Here is a 21,151-nt window from a genome sequence, read left to right as displayed (position 1 = left end):
GCACTGGACCTTCTCTACAGGCCATGGCCTTGTCCATATTCCAAAGTCGGTCTTCAATGGGCCGGGGTGGTTTCTGAATCTGGATGAGGCCCAGGTGAATGACTATCTATTCACAAACAGGAATTTCCACCCAGGGCCCAGGGATCCCTTCTTGAGGCAGGAGGCTATGTCGGCTCACTGCCAATTTCTGGGCCCGACGTCGACAGCTGAATCAAACACACAGGTGCTCGGGAGGTGAAGAGCCGCTTCCCCCAATTTACTTATAGACGGAAAATGACCAGTACAGCAGCAAATTAAAATCCAGGTGATTCATAAGGCACCTTGTTCAATGGAAATGGGCTGAAACAGTGGGAGGGGGCGTAAGTTCAGTGTGGCTGCTCCCTGGGCAGGGCACCGTGGCCAGGGCTACGTGAACACGGGGTCTGCGATGCCGTGGTCAGGGTTGCAGGTAAAGGCGATGGTGACAGCATAACGGGTGCCCCAGTGGACCTTCTCCACACGGTGCAGGTTCTCGGACCCCGAGGTGAAGAAGGACACCCGACCTGGGACAGAAGAGAGAAGTGACTGGGAGGCCACACATACGGCCAGCCCCGGCACAGCAAACCAGGAGAACAGGACAGGCCCACTCGCCATGGAACGGCCGTGGCAGGAGGCAAAGCAGGTGAGGCCCCCGGGGGAGTGAGGGGCACCCCAGCCCCCGTCCAGGCCCTCTTTGTGGTGGGTGGGCCCAGACTTGGGGGCGAGGTCCTGCGCTGCCCAGGGCGCCCCAACAGGCCACGGGACCTCCCCAGGCCCACCCCTCACGGCCTTTCAGGTCTGACACTTAGGTCTTATTTCCAATCCCACATCAAACAAAACCAAAGCCTGGAGAGCAAGGGCAAAGCTTGAACAGAACTGGGAAAGACGTCAAGAAAAACACCCAGCGCCTCGCCTCGCCAGCTCCCTTCGAGTGGAGACAGAAGGCGAAGACGTGGGGAGAGGCAGCTTCTGAGTCGACTCCAACCGTCAACGGACAATTCCACGGTCATCGGCTTCCGTCTTTGGCTGGCCTTGCTCACAGCGCTGTCGATTTTCCTACACGTGAGTGGCCATTACGGAGCCGAAGGGAGGAAGCCGGGATTCGGCAGGCGCTGTGGTAACTGCGTTTCCCTTCAGAGTTAGTGCTGGAAACACCACTGCTTCCTTCACACTCGCAACTCGCCTGTAACCTTCGCGAAGGACAGAAAAGTCCACCTCAGACACGCGCTGCTTCCTCGTTGTGAACGGAGAACTGTGCTCTGCTTGGGAACAACAGAGCAAAAGAAATCGTGGACACGGGAAACCCCGGGGGTGTGAGCCTGGGGGCTCCCGGGGCTCACACACGACGCCGTCCCCGCGAGGGAAACACTTCCCCAGAGCAATCCAGACGCACAACGCTTTCCGAGGCTCACATTTTAAAAAGACATCTTGTCCTCAGTCTCTTGAACTTTGATTCAAACCTGAGACTCCGGACAAGCAGCCGTGTGCACGGCGGGCCGCCGGCCTCCCACGGCCGTCCACTCTGTCTGCCCCTGGGCAGAAGGACACGGCACTCGAGCGGCCGCTGACACGCAGTAAGAGTGGGGGTCTCTGCGTCCCTCCCAGCGCGTCCGCACAGTGTGCAAACAGAGACCTTGGGACGGTGCGAAGCCTCCCACCACTCATGCTGCTGGAGCTTCAGAAGAAGAAAGTAATATCGGGGCAGAAAAGGAGGACTTGAAATGATGACCCAAACTCTCCCCGACACGGTGAAAACCTGTGGCTTTTACTCCCACGAGCATAGCAAACGCCAAGCGGGTTACACAAATAGGTCCACGCCGAGGCCCAACACAGTGGACCGGACGAAATGAGAGATTCCAGGAAATCTTGGAAACAGCTGACAAAAAAGGCCGTGACCTGGTGACGGCGACTCTCTCAGCAAGAAAGGAACCCAATAATGATGTTTATAAAGAGAAAGGAAAATTCTATCCGTCCTGAATTTCACAGCCAGTGAAAATATCTGTGAGAAAGGGTAAGACAAGGACATTCGCAGAAGGGCCTCTGCCGGGGGTTCCTGCATGGCGGGAAGTGTGAAGGCCGAAGAGAAACGTCCCCACTGGACAACCGATCTACAGAGAGGGTCCTGGAAAGAGTGAGTAAGTGGAAAGCGTGAGGCGCTGTGTCTGTTTTCCTGTGGATTTCCGTGAGACAGAGGACAGCGTGTAAGGAACGAACGCAAACTTTTCATAGGGCCTCGTTCGCGGGCAAACCGCGCCGCTTGTGTTGCGGGGCTAACGCTGGCTCCCGTGACGTCTGTGGGGACGGACGAGCCTCACGGAGCCCCAGGCGGACACAGGACAGAGGGAGTGTTTCAAAATAAGGTGGCTGACTCCCATCTTGTCCGCCTGGAAAGAGATTCTCGGACCCCCTCAGACGCCGGTGTGACGACCTGTGGAGCGAAGTGCGACACGGGCGGTGCGGTCCTGCCGGAGGCCCTCTCTGCTTTCTGACGGCCCAGCAACGAAGCCCTGTACTTGGTTCTGACAGCCGGAGAGCCTGCAGTGGTTAAGTGCAGGCACTACAGAGGCGCTCTGCACGAGCCCAATGGCAGCGACTTGTCACCAGAACCAGGAGGAAATCACCGGAGGAGGAGGAAGTCACCATCTGTGGGTGACCAGCAGGCCAGCACCACTAACAGCACACGAGGCGAAAAGCAAACACAGCCGTGACCCTGACACCGGAGGGCGGGTCTCCCAGGGCCACGTCCCCCAGCAGCGGGTCTCCCAGAACCGCGTCCCCCAGGCCGAGTCTGCCAGAACCGCGTCCCCCAGGCCGAGTCTCCCAGAACCGCGTCCCCCAGGCCGAGTCTCCCAGAACCGCGTCCCCCAGGCCGAGTCTCCCAGAACCGGGTCCCCCAGGCCGAGTCTCCCAGAACCGCGTCCCCCAGGCCGAGTCTCCCAGAACCGGGTCCCCCAGGCCGAGTCTCCCAGAACCGGGTCCCCCAGGCCGAGTCTCCCAGAACCGCGTCCCCCAGGCCGAGTCTCCCAGAACCGGGTCCCCCAGGCCGAGTCTCCCAGAACCGGGTCCCCCAGGCCGAGTCTCCCAGAACCGCGTCCCCCAGGCCGAGTCTCCCAGAACCGCGTCCCCCAGGCCGAGTCTCCCAGAACCGGGTCCCCCAGGCCGAGTCTCCCAGAACCACGTCCCCCAGGCCGAGTCTCCCAGAACCGAGTCCCCCAGGCCGAGTCTGCCAGGGCCTCACCCCCCAGGCCGAGTCTCCCAGGGCCGTGTCCCCTAGGGGTGCAAGTTGTTTGAACAATACTGCTCACCTAATTCTAGAAGCATGAAACATTTCAGAATTCAGAAAAAGGTACTTTCTGGCTTTTTACACTCTTCAGTAAATGACTTAAAGTAAGATTTAAGCTCAGCAACTGAGTAACCAAAAATGTGAAAAAAATCTGTTTTTGTAATCCTTCGTGTTCTTTTCCTCTTGGGCCGCAAGGGCGCCTCTCGGAAGCAATGACATGTGACACCCAGCCTTAGTGCCAGAAACTGCTCTGCCTCTTAATCTATTAAATTGCTGGGGCTGTGGGGTGTCTGGAGGGCCCCCCTGCCCGTGACTGAGCCCAGGTCTGCACCTCTTCCTGTGCTCGCCCACAGAGTGGGGAGAGCAAACCCTGACCTGCTCAATTTCCTTTTTACGCCCTTGATTTCCAAGCTACTTCGTGTCCCATTCAGAGCTTCAGCAGGGAGCAGTTTGGACCCGCTGGCTTGGAGGACAGTCCCATGGCCGGCAGGAACGTTCTGGGCCAACCCAGGTGGGCAGCCTCACTGGTCTGACTGCACTCCCCAGACGGAAGCCCAGTGAGCAGGTGAGGGCGATGTCGTAAGAACAGGTGAGACGTGGCAGCAGGAGGACGGCACTGGCACGGTCCCAGGGGCCTGGACCAAGTGGCAGGGCTCTGCCTGTGGGTCTCTGGGAGTCCTGCCCGGGGCTGCGACCCCACCCTTCCCCGCGAGTGCCAGAAGGGAGGGGACAGTCCATTGGCGCAGCACACGCTCACAGGGCAGCTCTGAGTGTCCGTGCTGTGTTGGGAGCCCTGGGGGCTCCAGGACTACCTGGTCTGGGGAGGAGGTCCCGGTGCTCAGTGCCGTCACCAACATGATTAGGTCAGGAATTTTGCCTCTGGGGAGGGACAGAGTGGGAACGCACCGCAGGGAGAGGGGGGCTCTGGGGACCGCGGTGCAGTGGCAGCAGTGACCTGGGGCAGTGGGGCATGTCGAGGACCAGCAGATGGACCACTTGCCCACCTGCCCGCAAGCCCGGGGCTGCCGCCTGAGGGTCCTACCTGCTCTTGGCTCCACCGTCTTGTTGGCTCCCTCCTCCACGAACACAAACCTGCCCCCGCCGAAGTCGTCCAGGTAGTCAGAGAGATACAGCAACGAGGTGTAGTCGAAGGAGCCGTAGGTCACCTGCGGGCAGAGCGCGAGGGAGCACGTCAGCGTCCGGGTGCTCGTGCGGCAACCGGCCCAGGACGCCCCACGTGTGCCTCGAGGTCGGTAAACAGCCTGTGTCTGCTTCCTAAACGAGGCCACCCGCTGCCTTTCTGACCGCAGAGGCACCTCGGTCAGGCCCACCGTCATGCGTTTTTGCCCGGGATCCCACACAGCTCAGATGCCCGGGCAGCTGTCCCCTGGCAAAGGCGACGCGTGGCAGACAAGCCCACGCCACAGCGATTCCCGGGACGGCGGCCATGTCACCCACTAACCGGCAGGTCCGACCTCCCGCGTCCACACACGGGACAAATGCGGCAATGACAGGTGCTTTCGCTCTTTCTTCGCATGTGGGGCAACCCCAACCTTTTCCACTGCAGTAAAATACACGTACCACAAATTTGCCATTTTAACCACCTTCACTGCAGCCCGGGAGCACGAGGCACGTTCCCAGTCACGCAGCCACCCCCACCGTCCGTCCCCAGACATTCGCCCGGCGTCTTCCCAAACTGAAACCGTCCCCGTTAAACACTCGCTCCCACTCCCACCCCCTGGCACCCACCCGCTGTCTGTCTCTGACTCTGACGACCCCAGGGACCTCGTTCTGGTGGAACCCGACAGTATCTGCCCTTTCGTGTGTGAGCCCCTATGTGCAGACGCTCTTTGGGGAGACCGCGCAGGCAGTGCAGACGGGGAAGGATGAGGTCCGGGTGGCGGCTCGTCTGAGCACGGACCCTCTGATAACCAACGCTCACCCCTGGCCTGGACGGAGGCACGTCAACAGGAGGTGGCTCTCATCTGTTTCCTCAGACGCCCTGACGTCGGGGAGGCAAGGCGCGGTTCGCGGCCCGTGCAGACAAGGGGCGCCATGTGGAGACGCCGTCAGTGTGATGTCTGCAGGGTTTGGTAAAACCTCAGGCTGCTGAGGAGGGACTTATCATCTGCACTACGCAAAGGGGTCGTCTCCAAGGGCTCACACAAATCAGGGTCTGGTTAATATGGGAACAACTGAGATACGCATCTTTCTCACGCGAAGACGGTGACGTGCAACAAACGAGGAATTTTAATCACATAATAACATTTTGCAGGCTGATGAATTATTCAATTAGCAAGTCTGGCGTAAGAGATAAACAGAAGGTCTAAAAAGTACAGTCCGAACCGTCACCCCCCAGGCCTGGTGCACAGCCCGACTCCCGCCTCTAAGCTCCCGGGTGGACAGCCAGTCGTAGGTGATTTTGTTGATGTCTGTAGGCCTCCTGGAACGACTCAGAAGCCCCAGGGCAAGCTCACATGACAGAGTTGATCAAGGCTCAAAAAGCCTCCTCCCCCTGCAACCATCTATTGCCCCATCACCATGACAACAGCCGCCTCCTGACGGCAGGTGCTCCGGACCGGCGAGGCTGCCACGGTGACCAGGAGCAACGTCACTTCTCCTAAACTTGGCACCAGCAACAAGAGGCTGGATCCTACGTACCTGGGCTCAGCTCCACATCCCCCACAAGATCCCGTCTCAGGTTCCCCTTGTCCAGAATCCCTTCACCAAACAAACGCCAGAGGGACTTGCCTGCAAATCTCCCGGGGCCGTGCCTCTCGAGCAGCTTCCACCGTGAACCCCACGTCCATCAAAACCATACACGAACCGCATAAAACATAAGAGAGACCCAACTGCAGCAGGAGGGGAGTCCCGGAGCTGACCCTCTCCTACCCGCCCACCCCCAGATACTGCAAAGGAACCCTCGGAGCTCGCGTGAAAACCAGGGACCTGGGTGAGGAGGCAGTGGGAGTGGCGTTCTGCGGGGTGTCTGTTCCTGAGCTGGAGACGAGAGCCTTGTGGAGGAGGGGCAGACGCCACGTTCCGGAGTCCTCTTGTGTCCGAGGACATCTTTTTGCCACATCCACACATGAGCGGTGCGTGGCTGCTCATGCCACCCTGGATCCTGCAGACCCTTCTGTGGCCTCCTGGCTCTAAGCATCACTCTGGAGAGCCTGAGGCTGCCCACGAGCTCCTGGCGGCCAGTGTCTTCCCGCCTGCAGAGTATTACCTTCGAAGTTCGAGAACGCAGCTGGGCCGCGCTCGGTGTTATCTCTCCTGAACCAATTCTTCCTGGTGGTGGAGGGCTGTTCTTCCTTCGTGCAGGAAGTGCTGCTGGGCTCCGGCCCACGTCTGATGCTCCCTCCTCCGTATGCTGGACATACCTGTCTGTCCTCCACACGTCGTCTTTGCCGTCAGCACCGTAACCACCGCTCCTGCCTCTGCAGTGTCTGTGATTATCTCACAGCCGGGGTCTCACCTGTCCCCTAGCGCAGTAACGATCTGGCCGTGCGTACCAACAGACCAACAGCTGCTGAAGCCATGAGGGGCAAGGGGACGGGGCTGGATCTCAGCTGGACCGGACTGGCGTCAGAGGGCCACAGATGCCACTTCCATGTGAGCTGGCTTGAACTGATTACATATGGAGGTCCTCAGTTCACTAACCACTCTCTTGTGCTCACGGCTACACATGGTGCTGCCTCCGTCAGCTCAGTCGAGATTAAACAAAGGCTGGGCATCTGGCTACATTTCAGAGCCGAAGCCCATTTGCAAGTGTGCGCCCCAGCCTGCCCTCATCACTCATCCCAAGCTTTCTGGGTATTTTTCACTTGCTTCTTTCGTCCTGCCTCAGGGGACACAAGGGACGGTCCTGGGTCAGCTGAGCCCACCCGCAACCCTCGGGTGTCCCGCGGCGGCACGCTGACAACACGGGAGGACGTGGCTGCAGTACAGACGGGGATGGGCTCCAATCCAGCGGGTCGAGATCACTGATCAGCTGGGACCGTGTCTGAAGAACAACAGCTCAAGGACGGGAGATCCAGAGGATCCCGAGTGGTCGAGAGATCCTCCCGTGAAGAGGCAGGATGTGGGCAGAGGGCAGGCCCGAGGGGAGGCCACCTGCAGCTTTGGGGGTGACAGAGGCTGCCTGGGTGGCACACGGTAGAGCTCTCGGCTCAGGTGGAGGCAGCCACGGAGGACAGCGTGCCACGGTGCCCACCACTTCCTAGTGCACATTTCACCATCACACGGGATAGGTTTTACCTCCTCGACGACATCCACGGGGTTCCGCAGGGTTTAGGGGAACGTCAGAGAGGAAGACGTCTAAGAACCCAACCACAGAAACGCCACGGGGTTGATGCTGAGGAACCCAGGCAGAGCTAGCTCGGGCAGCCACGGACAAGCCCCCTGTGCCCGTGCCAGAGAGCGGGTGCTCACCTTGTCCACGTGTGCGTGCCAATACTCGTCGTGAGCCGTCCGGGCCTGGGTGCTGTTGATGCGGGAGAAGAACGTGGGCTTTGTCAGGTACAGCGAAGACGCACTGATGCCAAAAGCCTGGGCGATTGTGAGCTGGACCTTCCGTCGCACGTCCCTGTCGGGAGGACACATGCGTCACCCAGGAGCAGTGCGGCCTCAGGAGAGAATTCTCCACAGGTCCCACAGAGCCCACACAGTGCCACACTACAAAAAGACACGGATAGCCGCCAGACGGACAGACAGACAAACATAGACACACACACAGGGCAGCCTGCACCTGTGTGAAGGGACGCTACGTGCCAGACCAGGAACTGAGGACCAGTTCCTTGTAGGAATGGCCACGGCACAAGGCCCGCTGGGGACACGCAGAAGCAGCAGGGGGGCGAGCAGCCCTCTGCACAGGGTGCATGTGTTCCTGAGCAGGGCAAAGAGGCCTGGAGGAGGACCTCAGCCCTCACCGAGAGCTACAGTGTGCGTGGTCAGGGGCCGGGGACGCCGCCTGCCACAGCAGAGGGGTGACACCCCGTGCAGACACCAGCCCCTCCCTGCCACGTCCAGGGGGCTGGGCTGCAAGCCTTGCACACGCAGCTGTGGGGCGAGGTGCAGTGTGCCCCCCCATTGACATCCACGGCGGGGGCACCAGCCCTGCCTGGACCGCCGCTGACCTGCACAGCCGAGCTCCAGGGAGCCGCCTCCTTCCGGGAGGCCAGAATGCAGGGCGGCAGTGCTAGACGGGCTGCCCCACATCTGGCAGGTGGACACACAACAGCTCCTGCCTACCCACCTACCTACACGCCTACACACACCACACAAACTTACACCCTACACGCGCCCAGTACACGTCTGCGAGACACGACGACACACACGCGCACCTGCTTGCGCACGTACGGAACAGACGGTAAACTAGGTCTAGCACCGCAGCCGACACAGCTGAACACAACAGGGTACCGTTCCAACATCTCCGGACCGCTGGCTGGCGCCTCAGCACGCGCACCGCTGGCCCCCGTCAGGCAGGGCACCGACTGGGGTGCAGCAGACTTTTCCTGGGACCCCCTTACACTCACTTCTGTAAGTAGAGCAATCACCCTAAATTCAGTGGTGTTCACGGGACTCCTGTGGGGCCAGCGATCACACTCAGAATGCTCGTAACCCTTCAACGAGGGAGGGGAAACGTGCGCACTCGACTCCTATCGGCCACGTCACAGAAACGACTTAGGCACCATTTACTCAGCGGCTGCGTCGTCTTCGTCTTTGTTCACCTTCAAGGCGCAAAGCTCTGCCAACAGTTCACGAACTGAAGGAACTAGAGGCTCCCGGCGCTCCTCCACTCTGTCATCAAACCAGGCGCTCCGCAGAGCGCACCGACGAGGTGCTGGTGCTCCTCCCGGGATCCGTGCTCCGCGCGGGGCGCGCAGGCCTCCGTTCTCAGCTCCCGCCGCGGGGCCGGCTCCGGGGGACCGCCCCGGCCACTCCTCTGATTTTCACAGACTGCTTCCGCACGTCACGCGCGCACTCTCCCCGAGGTCAGCGGACAGAGGACAGCCCAGAAACGACGGGAAGCCACTGGACGGTTTTACCTTCAGCACATCCGGAGATGGCGGGTTCGGTGACCAGAGTCCGACGAAACCCCGTGGAGGTGGCGCTGAGAGCGGCAGGAGCTCGGCTCCCGGCGGCACACTGACCGGCTCTGTAACAAGCTGAGTGGGAGTCCGGGAATTTCTCACCCTGAACGTTAACCATAAAGCCAACCTTGGACACAGCTTTCCTTCCAGCTCACAAGACACGTGGAGCAGAGCATTTTGTGTGAATCATCAGAATCCTTTTGTGGGAGACAGCAGCAGCTCCTCTGACCGTGGTGATGTCATGGCCTTGAGCGTCCCCAAACCTCGCTCTCTTGTTCCAGCAGATGTGTTCTGTGACGATCCAGACCATAAATGAGACCAGGCCGAGATCTCATGCTGCTAATACTCTTGTCGTGTCCCAGAACGCTCAAACCACAGAACAGACAAGGTTAGAAGGATTTCGATGGCAGCCTCTAAACACTGCCATTTACTTGACAACACTATTTGAGAATATATTTTGAGAAGTTTTAATGATTGGGTTATTATTATGATTATTTTTTAAAGATTTTACTAATTTATTTTAAGAAAGAGAGAGCTGGTGTGAGCAGGGGGAGGGACAGAGGGAAAGAAAATCTCAAGCAGACTCCCTGCTGCACACGGAGACCATCGCGGGGCTCGATCCCATGACCCTGAGATCCCGACCTGAGCTGAAACCGAGTCGGACACTTAACCGTCTGAGCCACCCAGGTGCCCCAGTTATTATTTTAATAATTGTTTTATTGTGTGAAAATAATTGGTTCCTTCCATTTTTCCTCATTGATAACTACCAACCTCATTTGTTAAACCCTCAGCTCTGACCGAACACAATGGACGTCCTGACGAAGCCTGCGTTCAGTGCCTCCTCCGGCACCCATGTGCCCAACGACGCACTCATCCTTCTTGGTTCAACAGCCGACTGGGTTTTCACTCCAGAAACAGAAACTCTGTTCCATTCGTGCGCCTCTCCCTGGGTTCCCTGCGCGACCACAGCCACGGCCAACCGCAGCTGGAGCGACATCCCTTCCTCTCTGCAGTTCGCACTTGAATGAGACACGAATCTGCTGTTTTCCCTTCATTTGCGGTGATCGTTTTTACGTTTCTTAGAGCCTTGAACTTATGAACATTAAAATACTGACCCATGCTGTTCACTTAACAGTAACCACGGTGAAGAAACTAGTCACGGGGTGATCGCAGACCAGGCTCCTGCACCACTGGTCACCTGGCCCTTTGCGCTACGAAACCCCGCCTCGCCCAGACTTCAGGGCCGACCCAGTGAAGTCACAAGCGTGGGGCAGGGGTCAAGGGCACTGCTCACTGCCACTACTATCTGCATGTCAAGTTCACCCGACCTTCGCTTCTCTCTGGACCGGGAGCCCGGCTTCGCTTTCCAGCAGTCTCCCTGGAAACATCAGCAAGGGGAAGCAGCAGCAGTTTCCAGGCCACGAGGCTACGGTAGCGACGGGCCCCACTGGCTGCTGGTCAGGGATGGGTGCTGGGGCTGAGGGGACAAAAGGGCAATGTGGGGTCCGCGCGGTGACGAGACACTCGGTACCGTGACTGGCAGCCCTTTCGTGACCTACTCAGGGCACAGAATTGCACACACTCACACAAGTAAGGTAGAGCTAGGGATTCTGAGCAAGACGGTGGGGGGACGGCACTAGTGCCGGTTCCTGGGGGCGATGCCCTGCTCTGCTTACACCAACTTGTTGCCATCGGGGGAAACTGGGTGAAGGGTACATGGGATCGCCCTGTATTATTTCCCAAAACAGTCTATGAGTCTTGATTATCTAAAAATTAGAAGTTTTAATGAAAGAAAACCACTCCCCAGCGGGGGAGCTGCCAGGGCAGGTGGGCCATGCCTGGCAGCTGGCATGTGTGGTATGACCTGTGAGTGGGCACGGCCCCCTGTAGCAGCCTGGGCCGCTCATGGGGCTGTTGCAAGAGCTGCTGGGCCCACCTGAGGCTGGTTCTTCCTCCCCCCACGTGAGCTGTGGTGAGCGGCAGAGAACAGCCCTAGGCAGACAGGGGACGCACGGGGCCTCCACTGGCCTGCTCCTTCCACGGGGTCCTGTGGGCTCACTGGCCTGGCTGGACCTGCAGCTACTGAGGCCGGTGCTCCCTGTGCACCACCCACTAGCACAAAGTGCTCTGTATGCTAGTGCGGACTGTAGCACCCACAGCTGTTCTAGTACATTCCGCCAGTCCGCCCTGACTGCACGGAGTGCCAGGGAAGGAGAAAACCAGAGCCAGGGGAAGAGGCCAATCCCGACAGGCCCCCTCCCGTCAGCACCTCTGCTGATGCTCACGCGCTCCGTGGGGTCCCTGGCCTCAGGCACAGAGGTACCACCCTGCGTCCACCTGCCCCGACTCTGATAAAGTTAACTGTGCATTTCAGCCTTCGTGAGACCCTCTGTTCACAACGTGCCCCAGACAAGCCAGGGGCTGTGTCACATCCCCAGAGTATGTGCAGCTCCTGGCCTGGGCAAGGGCAGGACCAGCTAGGCTGGGGCGGACACGGGTGTGCGTGGTCTGGGGGGTGGTGGCCTTTGACGGCAAAGGGCTGGGTGGGCGTGGTCAGTGGGCATGGACTGGGTGCTGTGGCCAGATGGGGCGGGGGAGGCGTGATCAGGGTGGACGTGGACAAGCGGGGTTGCCCGGGGGCGTGGCGTGGGGTGGTGGGCGTGGTGAGCGAGGGTGGGTGTGGCCTAGCAAGGGGCGTGGCCTAGGCCCTTGAGCAGGCGTGGTCGCTGGGCGAGGCACAGGTGGTGATTGCATGGGCGTGGCCCGTGCAGCTGGGTGGGCGTGGCCGCTTTGCGCCTGGGTTCCGCCCCTGGCTGGGCGGGGCTCCCGCGGCACCGACCCTCCGCCCTCCCCACTCGGCCTCCACGGCTGACCTCGCCACCGCCTTCCTCCTCACCGGTACAACTGGAAGTCCTCTTCTGAGAAGACGGTTTGTATTTTATCTCCAAAGTATCTGTGAAAAAATAGGCTGTTAACAAATGGAACGTTTCACTGGATGTCTGTTGTCAACGCTTTATTATAGCATTTGAATCTTCACTGCAAGCACCAAGGTCGGGAGAATCTCTGCTTCTCCGGCCTCAGGGACGATCGGGGTCCCATGGACTCTTTCCAGCTCCGCCTGGCCCGAGAGCCTGGCCCTCCTCTCGCCCCTCCCACCTCCTCCTCGAGCTGTCCCTCGGCCTCGGCAAGGCCCCTGAGAAGCCCCCGATGGAGCTCCAGACTGTTCCCTGCAGCTGGTGAACAAGGATCGTGCCCGAGAAGGGCCACGCCCCCAGCTAAGGATGGCCACGCCCCCAGCTCCCCGCTAAGGGAGACCACGCCCCTATCCCCGAATGGCCACGCCCCCCCACCCCCCGCTAAGCAGGGCCACGCTCCCCAGCTCCCGCTTAGAAATGCAAAGCTGCGCAGTGAGGGTTGCAGCCCCTCTGGGCTCTCACCTGTACAGGTTCACAAAGTGCTTCCCGACAGACAGGGCTCCTGAGTGCAAGTCCAGGATGGACGCCTGGAAAAGATGTGCAGAGAGCACAGGGTAGCAGGGGTTTTGAGATCCATCCCACCCTCACCGTGGGTCAGGCAGGCGATGCTAGGTTTCAAGACAGCGGACCCAGGGTATATGCAGGACAGATCTCCTTCTCTCTCGCCCAGTCTGATTTTCTGAAAACAGTCCACAGACCTGTGAACTCCGCCAGCCGAGTCACACACCACCCACCCTCCCTCCTTCAGCCCTGTGCAGGTGCAACGACAGATGAGCCGCACAATTTGATAAGCTTTGATATCACATACCCGTGAGCCACCGTCACCATCAAGATAACAACCACATCCCAGAACGTCCTTGTACCCCTCTGCCATCCTGCCTCCTGCCTCTCTTCCCCCCACCCCTTCCCACCCAGGCAAACACTGATGTGCTTCCTGCCATCACAGACTGATGCACATTTTCTAAAATTATACGTGAGTGTAATCATGTGGGATGCACTTTTTGGCTCTGGCTCCTTCTACTCAGCATAACCACTCTGGTTTGCTCACGCCATTGTGTCCTCAGACATCCACCCCGCCTTATTGCTGAGGACACACCATGGTTTGGGGTAACACAACCATGTGGGTTGTTTCCCGTTTGGGGCTATTACAAATAAAGCTGCCCTGAACACTGGCAGACAAGTCTGGTGCACAGATGCTTTCATTCTCTTGGGTAAATCCCCAGAAGTGGAATTGCTGGGTCCTCCCTTTCTAAAGGGCCGTCAAAGTGTTCTGCAGCCCTGCCCACCCCACCTCTGCGGGTCCTTCCCCATGTCCGGGAAAAGAGGTCACCAGCACGGATCATTTTTACACTATCTGGAAGCTACTATATCTCTCCTCATTGGTACAATGACCAGCCCAGGGGTTTGAACATAATTTGAGCTTAATAAATGTTCACGGAACTTAAAGGCATCAAATCTGGCTCCTTTGCTGCAAGACAACTTCCTGAGGGAATGCCCAACAAAGAATGAGATGAGTCCACACACAAATGGGTCTTCAATAAATGCTACCCCTGAATTACACCAAACTGAAATAAAAGGAGTTTAATTTTCGGAACTCCAGGGAAAATTTTGCAGAATAAAATAAAGTCATGTAGATAATCATAGAAATACTTAGAAATTCTAGCAAAGTTCGTAAACTAATCTTCCCAGGACTTTCAAACATGTAGACTGATCCGGGTCCACGTAATGGCAGTCCACGCTGGTGATGTGGGGGGAGGTGGGGGACACCCAAGGGCCCTGCACATCCAGCACCGCTTTGCCCTTGGACAGACAGCAGGTTAAAGGGGGAGAAAGAAAACTGAAGTAGGGACTCACCCCTCCATCAGATCCTCCCAGGGACAGCCCCTTCTCGGCTATGCTGTGGGGGAAGGTCATTAAAAATCAGGATTTAGTTAGTAGAATTGTCTGTGATATATCTAGGCAAATAACAACCAGCATGATTCATGTAATGTTAATAGATTATTTAGTATTTATGATATAAACACATGTTTAGACCAAAGGACTCAATTTTCAAAGCTAAATGAGTAAATGGCAACACTTCCTTACCACCTTGTTAATTAAATACAGCAGTTTAGAAACAACTAGGCTTGGGGCGCCTGGGTGGCACAGCGGTTAAGCGTCTGCCTTCGGCTCAGGGCGTGATCCCGGCGTTACGGGATCGAGCCCCGCATCAGGCTCTTCCGCTATGAGCCTGCTTCTTCCTCTCCCACTCCCCCTGCTTGTGTTCCCTCTCTCGCTGGCTGTCTCTCTCTCTGTCAAATAAATAAATAAAATCTTTAAAAAAAATTAAAATTAAAAAGAAAAAGATTTAGAAACAACTAGGCTTAATTTCCATCTTTAGCACCGAGAGCTGGTGCCCGCCCAAATGGGCTGAGCCACTCCCACTGGGTCCCCGTCCTGGCCATCACGGGCTGCAGGCGAAACCTTTGCAATCACCAGCTCGGGGGGCAGAGGCGCCGTGGTAGCCTGTGCTGGACCTGACAGGATCACCCGCCTCACCGAAGACCCGAGAGCTTCTAGCACCGTTACCAGACAAATCACAACCAACCGGAAAACTGACCTGGGGACGGATCAACCCCTGATTCCAGTGACTCTGGCCCAACGAGCCCCTACACTATTATCTAGAAACAGGAGGAATGTCTCCCTGCTGGGACAGGCAGCTGGGCACATAGGCCGAAGGCAGCTTGAGGGCCAGACGCCGCTCCACCTCACACATGGGTCTGAACAGCTCTTGTGTCTGAACAATTTGTTGCAAAATCAAAGCTTTAAGATCTTGTTTTCAAAAACCCCAACAAAGAAAAATCAACTGCATCTGAGTAAGACTCCCTGCCCTGTCCCGAGTCACAGCTGGTTGGCCTAAGGGCTAATCCCCAGCCAGTTCTGGCACAGAGACTGAACTGCTCTCTCTTGACCCCCTGCTGCAGGGGGAATGTCTACATAGGTGCCCACCGGGCTCCCCGAACAGCTGAGAAGGCAGCATCTCCCTAGACCTCCTATCCAGGTCAGAACCACGTCTCCTGACGAGGGGTTAGGCCTCGGCAACAGCATCACTGAGGGCAACAGCCTTTGCTCCTGGGACCTGGAAAAGCCTACTTTTGCCCTTGGAAGCACACGAGGAAATTCTTACAGAATTCTAAATGCATTTCTTTAAATTGTTTTTTTAGTAATTGTCTGCTTCCTGGAAAGCCCCACTTTCCTGCTTGTCCAGGACAGAAGAGGCTTGGATACCTGCGAATCCGCTGGGCTTCGTCCCTGGTGATGACGGTGTCGGTGATGCCCCGGCCACACTTCCTAGGGGAGCAGCCTGGAGAGAGAAGCCAGAATGAGATGCTGACCCTATGCTGAATCCCAACGACAAAACCACTTGCATTCGTTGAGGACTTACCTGTAGGCGGCCCTCCCCAGGGGAATTTTGTGGGGCAGGGCCGTGCCTTCCACAGGATTAGGGGGCCAGATTTGGTAAATAAAATACAGGACACCCACGTAGGTGTGAATTTCAGAGAAGCAACAGTGACTGTTTTGGTGTAAGTGCAGTCTCTGCGGGACATACCGATGGCTGGCTGGACACAGCACGTTCCTGGTGGCCCCACACCAGACGGGACACTCAGGAAGCACTCTGCTGACCCTTGCGAAGCCCAGAGGCAGTATCCACGACAGTCTGGGACCACAGGTCCAGCCTTCCTAAGCCCCCGTGAGAAAGCCCTTCGGGGACAACTGAAGCTGCTTGCAATTCTAGTCACTGTCCTGTCCCAGGACCCGGCAAATGCTGCCACCAAAGGTGCCCACCATGTGTCCCACCCAGCACTCCCTCTGTCTCTCTCAACCGGGATGTGCAGCTACTGAGGGGTGGGAGGGTAGAGAAGCTCGGACGGCGCCAAGGCCAGGCTCAGGCGGTGGGGCCAGAATGAGGCGAAGCATCCGAGACAGACGGGCTGAGCAAACCCCTGGTGTTCCGGCACACGGGGCGGGCCAGCTCCCTCCTGCGGTCCTGGCCGATGAGATGGAGCTGGGGGACACTCTCAGGACAGGCTGGGCTGGCTGACCTTTAGCTTTTCATCCCTCTTTCCCCCTTCCTGTCTGGAACGTGAGCCTGGTGCCTGGAGGTGGAGTGACTGTCCCGGGACCATGTGACCTACACACTGAGTATAAGTGCTGTGGGGCTCACAGAGCACCAGGTCAGCCTGGGGGGCCTTTCTCTGCACCTTGTGGTGTGGGAAAAACAAAATTCTCCTTGGCGGTCGTCAGGGGAGGGGTGCCTCGGTTCCAGGAGGCCAAATACAATCCCACTGATACAGGTGTTTTCATTATAAACAAAAGTCACATGCATGCTTTTTGTAAGGGTTACTCCCTAAACGTAAAGACCCCGAAAGGGAAAGAATAAAAGCAAATGCAGTGATAACCAAAGGAAAGCTTGGAGAGTGGTATCTGTAGAACTACTGTGCTTTAAGACAAAAGAGTCATTACAGGGAAAAAATAGGGTCATGTTTAGAGGTGACAGAACAATTCACCAGGAGGATGAAGATAGGACAAACAGCACCAGATCGTATCATCTCAGCTGTGAAACAGCCGGCACGGAGCCAGTCAGGAGAAGGTGACGGACCCACTGTCATGGTGGGGATTCCTGCACGCCTCTCTCAGTAATTGATGGACAAAGGAGACAGAAATCCATGAGGATGTCGAGGGTTTGTACACCTGACTAGGAGATGAGGAGAATCACGCAGAACTTTGCATGCAACCATCAGAAAACATTTTTCCAGGTACATGTAAAACATTAACAAAAACATGTCAGAGAGAAAGTCTGAGGGGTGCCTGGGTGACTCAGTCGGCTGAGTGTCTGACTCTTGAGTTCAGCTCAGGTCATGATCGCAGGGTCGTGACATCGAGCCACAACCGGCTCCAGGCTCAGCTCGGAGTCTGCTTGCAATTCTCTCTCCCTCTCCCCCTGCCCCCTGCCCCCCCCCCACCCCTCGTGAGCATGTGCACACATGTTCTCTCTCTCTCTGAAATGAGTAAGTCTTTTAAAAAAAGAAAGTCCGAGCCAATATCACAGGACCTACATCATACAGATTATATTATCGAACTACAATGAGGTTAGGTTAGAAATCGATTTTTTTAAAGAGAGAACCAAAACCCCACGAATTCTGAAACGCTAAAACCCAGCAGTGACACAGCGTGTTCAACGTAAGGGTCAAGAGCATAATTTGGGTGGAAAATTCACCCAAGTCAACCAAAGTTGACTCATCAGTGCACGTGCCTGAGCATACACTCCACTAACACACAGTGCAGCGTTCTGTCCAGACAGCCCCCAGGGGCCGGAGCCTCTGTTTCATCGGGAGTCCCCCCCAGCCTGATGCACAGCAGGGAAGTCCAGAGGCTTTAAATACACCTCAACTATTCTTTGGTATTGTGGCAAATACACATAATACAAAATTTACCATTTTGCATTCATAGTGTTGTGCCAACATCATCACTGTCCATCTCCAGAATTTTTTCTGCTTCCCGAAATGGAACACTGCACTGTTAAATAATAGTGACTCCCCATTCCGCCCCCCCGCCTTCGTGCAAACTTTTAGTGCTGCTAAATTATTAAGCGAGTGAGAAGAAAAACTTCAGTTCCAACTGCCAAGAAATACCTTCTTGGAAGCTGGGATGGGAGAGGGAAAGGCTGAGGGAGACAGGGAGGGCACCCACACGGGTGAGGTAGGAGGAGCCCCGGCTCACGGGCACCACTTGGTAGAAGCACTCAGCAGTCTTCTCCCAGTTCAGGTCCACGGCACTGCTCTCAATGAAAAAATTAACAGAATTCTGTCTTTAAGACCCAGTCACGCAGGCTAGGTTTTTAAACCGGAGAAAGCTCCCAGCAGCAAGAAATGTGCAGGAAATGAAGCCTACTGGCACCAGGGGCCGTGCGCTCTCCGGGGTGCTGAACCCCATGGGTACCTCTCGGCAGCCCCCCCACCCTTACCGGGATGGGACACTCAAGCTGGGGAAGGGCTTCTGGTAGTGACGTTTCTTTTTCTTTCTTTCTTTCTTTCTTTCTTTTTTTTTTTTTTTTGAAGATTTTATTTATTTATTTGAGGGACAGTGAGCACACAAGCAGGGGGAGCAGCAGAGGGAGAGAGAGAACCAGGATCCCCGTGGATCAGGGAGCCCAACCCAGGGCTTGATCCCAGGACCCTGAGATCATGACCTCAGCCCAAGGCAGACGCTTAACCAACTGAGCCACCCAGGCGCCCCCGGTAGTGACCTTTCTTGTTGCGACATTTTCTGCAGCGATGACACTCTATGACAGTCTATGCCCAATGCCTTTTCTGGTTTCAACTTTCTCATCCTTACCTTTCCAATTCTGTTATGTCCCTCCAGGCAAACCATCTCTCCGTCAGAGTGTGGGGCACCTTGGTAAAATGCTAGCCTCAGTGACCGGCAGGCCTGCCTCTGCATTTCCCAGTCCAGGTGTGGGTTAACGCACTGAAGGAGGGAAAGTTTGCCTGTACCCTGGGCCCCCACACCACTTTCAGTCTGATTCCCACCAATTCACTGCAGCAAAAGACCGACGCATCTCAAACGCAGCGCATTCCCTGTCGACATGCTGCTCTTTCCCAGACTGCAGCAGCATCACCTACCTTCAAACCTTCGGTGACTGTCATAATCCTCCGAGCAGGGCACCTCGATGAACCTGCCTGGCAGGATCTCGCCACGGTGAGCCAGGACCTCAGTGACGCCATCATCACCCCCCAGACTGCTCCAGAGCAGTGGCCCAGCAAGCACGGCACAGGCCCCCAGGATGGTGGTTTTCAGCCACTTCCTCTGCACCTCCCGCGGGGCCCGGACACTCTTCGCGCTGAGGACAGAACACAACAGCCATCACCCAAAGGCACCCGTGTGCTGAAGATGGACCATGATGGCCAGGAACCGCACACTTAGTTACAGCAAGCCTTAAACTGTTCTGTATTAACGGAGGTGAGAGCTACTCTCAGCCAATCCAGGGGCACTCGCCAGCCTGAGAGGATGTGGTGGGGAATGCGGCCCCCAGCCCCATCTGACCTGTGCTGGCAACAAGATGAGCTGCCAGCCAGCGTCCCTCCTAACCCAGCCAGGCCCACGGAGAACCCAATCTGTGTTGCCAATCACATTGTCTGCAACCGAAACAGACTGCCCAAACCATGTGCCAGGGCACATGCCCACATACGGGACACAAACGGAGTTAAGTGTGAGCCAAGCCCACTTCACTAAAACCACAAGCCAGCCAAGCACAATGAAAATGATTCACAATTAAGACACTTTTTTGCACAACTGGGTTAACTACACCCCTCACTGCCATGCAGAAGTTGCATGCACGTGTGTGTATGCACACGTGTATCCACGTATGTGCCCATGGGTGTGTCTGTGTGTGTGCACATGTGTAACTGGGAAGTTGTGTACTCTATTGTTTAGGAAAGACTTGGTGACTACAGGCCTCAAAGAACTCACAAAAAACAGAAAAGATCAGCCACCCCTTTAAGGAGGTGTGCCCGTTTCTTCAAGTATGTAATTAATTCCTGAAAAGCAAGGAGTCTGACTTCTATTTTTATATGTCCCTCAACCCCTTGCACTGCTTTATGAATAAAACAAATTCCAATAAATAAACCCCAAGGAGGACACAGCATGATCCTTTTAAACAGGGATCATAGACATCTGAAGGGGAAGAGGCGGGTCTGCCCACCTCAAAAACATTCCCCACCACTACTGCTGTCCAGCCTCCATGCCACCCAGCCTTCTCTAAGTAGACCGGGGTGGACACCTGACACCGGTAGGCCCATCATTTCTCTTCCCCCAAAATTCCAGATAAGGCAGGGAGATGGCCAGGCCATCTCAGCAGCAAGTGACTGGAGCCCGAGCCTGGAGGCAGAGCTGCTGGCGACTCCTCTCCCACAGCGTGGCTGCTGACTCTGAAAGGGGCAGAGGGGATGCACAGAGACACAAAAGAAGAAGAAACTGCATCTTGGGCCAGATTCAGATGCAATACCCCCTCGGGGTCTGTTCAAGGTGAGCACCCCTGTTTGGAGTAAGCTGGCGAGAGCTGCACCCAGAGAATCCCGCCAAAACAGAAGGCGGCTGCTTTCCAAGACTCCGAGCAAGGTCCGTGGCGTCTGGGCCACGACTGGGGCTCAGTGATTTGTCCTGGAGCGATTAAAACACGCCCAGGCTCTGAAAGCTTTGGGGAGAACCCCCTGGAAGGCTGCGTGACGAGACGGTCACTCATTCGTCCATCGGGCGTCCATCCGACGGCCCTCCTGGTCCACAGCCCTAAGGACGCACACCGGGACAGGACGACGGGGCCTCGGAACCCGTCCGCGTCGGGAGGCCGGGCGTGGAGCCTCTGCACACAGGCTCCGGGCCAGGGAAGGTTTCCCGACCCGAGTTTCCGTCGGGAGTCCGAACCCCGCGCCCCGGCCGCGCAGCACGAGCTTGCGAGGCCGCCTCGTCGCGACACTGCAGGCCACGCCCCGATAGGCCACGCCCTCTGGTCTGACCACGCCCGCCGCCGCCGCTCGCCCCTCCCCGCGGTGCCGGGTACCTGCTCCGGCGCCGGCGCTCGGCCGCTTCGCTGCCCTCGGGCGCCTTGGGCGCACCCCTCCGCTGAGGCGCCATCGGGTCAGGCCGCTGCTGAACCGAGCCGAACGCGAGAACCGCCCCAAGCTCGGGACGAGCGCCGCGAGAGGTTGCGCGAGGCCGGCGCGGCCGGGGACGCAGAGCGACGC

At 57.1% G+C, this 21,151-nt stretch overlaps 1 protein-coding gene across 3 annotated transcripts; it reads right to left on the bottom strand.

Annotated features, from left to right (window-relative positions):
- Nucleotides 1–227: 227 nt before the first annotated feature.
- OGFOD3 (2-oxoglutarate and iron dependent oxygenase domain containing 3) lies at nt 228–21,103 on the bottom strand. 3 transcript variants are annotated; one of them, XM_045774927.2, is made up of 9 exons: nt 20,968–21,103; nt 19,034–19,251; nt 15,639–15,714; nt 14,226–14,268; nt 12,834–12,898; nt 12,293–12,349; nt 7,736–7,889; nt 4,344–4,467; nt 228–542 (listed from the first exon to the last, which is right to left on the bottom strand). In XM_045774927.2, the coding sequence occupies exons 1-9, from the start codon at nt 21,039–21,041 to the stop codon at nt 406–408; spliced, it is 948 nt and encodes a 315-aa protein (XP_045630883.1). In that variant the 5' UTR covers nt 21,042–21,103; the 3' UTR covers nt 228–405. The 3 variants fall into 3 exon arrangements, with proteins under 3 accessions (XP_045630883.1, XP_087710093.1, XP_045630884.1); XM_087853967.1 differs by lacking the exon at nt 228–542 and adding an exon at nt 1,075–1,277; XM_045774928.2 differs by lacking the exon at nt 228–542 and adding an exon at nt 1,075–1,208.
- Nucleotides 21,104–21,151: the final 48 nt, after the last annotated feature.

This window comes from Ursus americanus, chromosome 23, assembly GCF_024610735.1.
Source record: "Ursus americanus isolate L20-20 chromosome 23, mUrsAme1.1.p, whole genome shotgun sequence".
Lineage (NCBI taxonomy): Eukaryota > Metazoa > Chordata > Mammalia > Carnivora > Ursidae > Ursus > Ursus americanus.
This window is presented reverse-complemented; position numbering and strand designations above follow the sequence as displayed.

What these genes read in the sequence shown, in the direction of transcription:
- OGFOD3 (XM_087853967.1), bottom strand. Translation starts at nt 21,041, where the DNA reads ATGGCGCCTCAGCGGAGGGGTGCGCCCAAGGCGCCCGAGGGCAGCGAA. An exon ending in CAGTCACCGAAGGTTTGAAG is followed by an intron (nt 15,715 to 19,033) that starts GTAGGTGATGCT and finishes TTCTCTCTCCAG; the next exon opens with GCTGCTCCCCTAGGAAGTGT. An exon ending in GAGGACTTCCAGTTGTACCG is followed by an intron (nt 7,890 to 12,292) that starts GTGAGGAGGAAG and finishes TCCTCCCGACAG; the next exon opens with GGACGTGCGACGGAAGGTCC.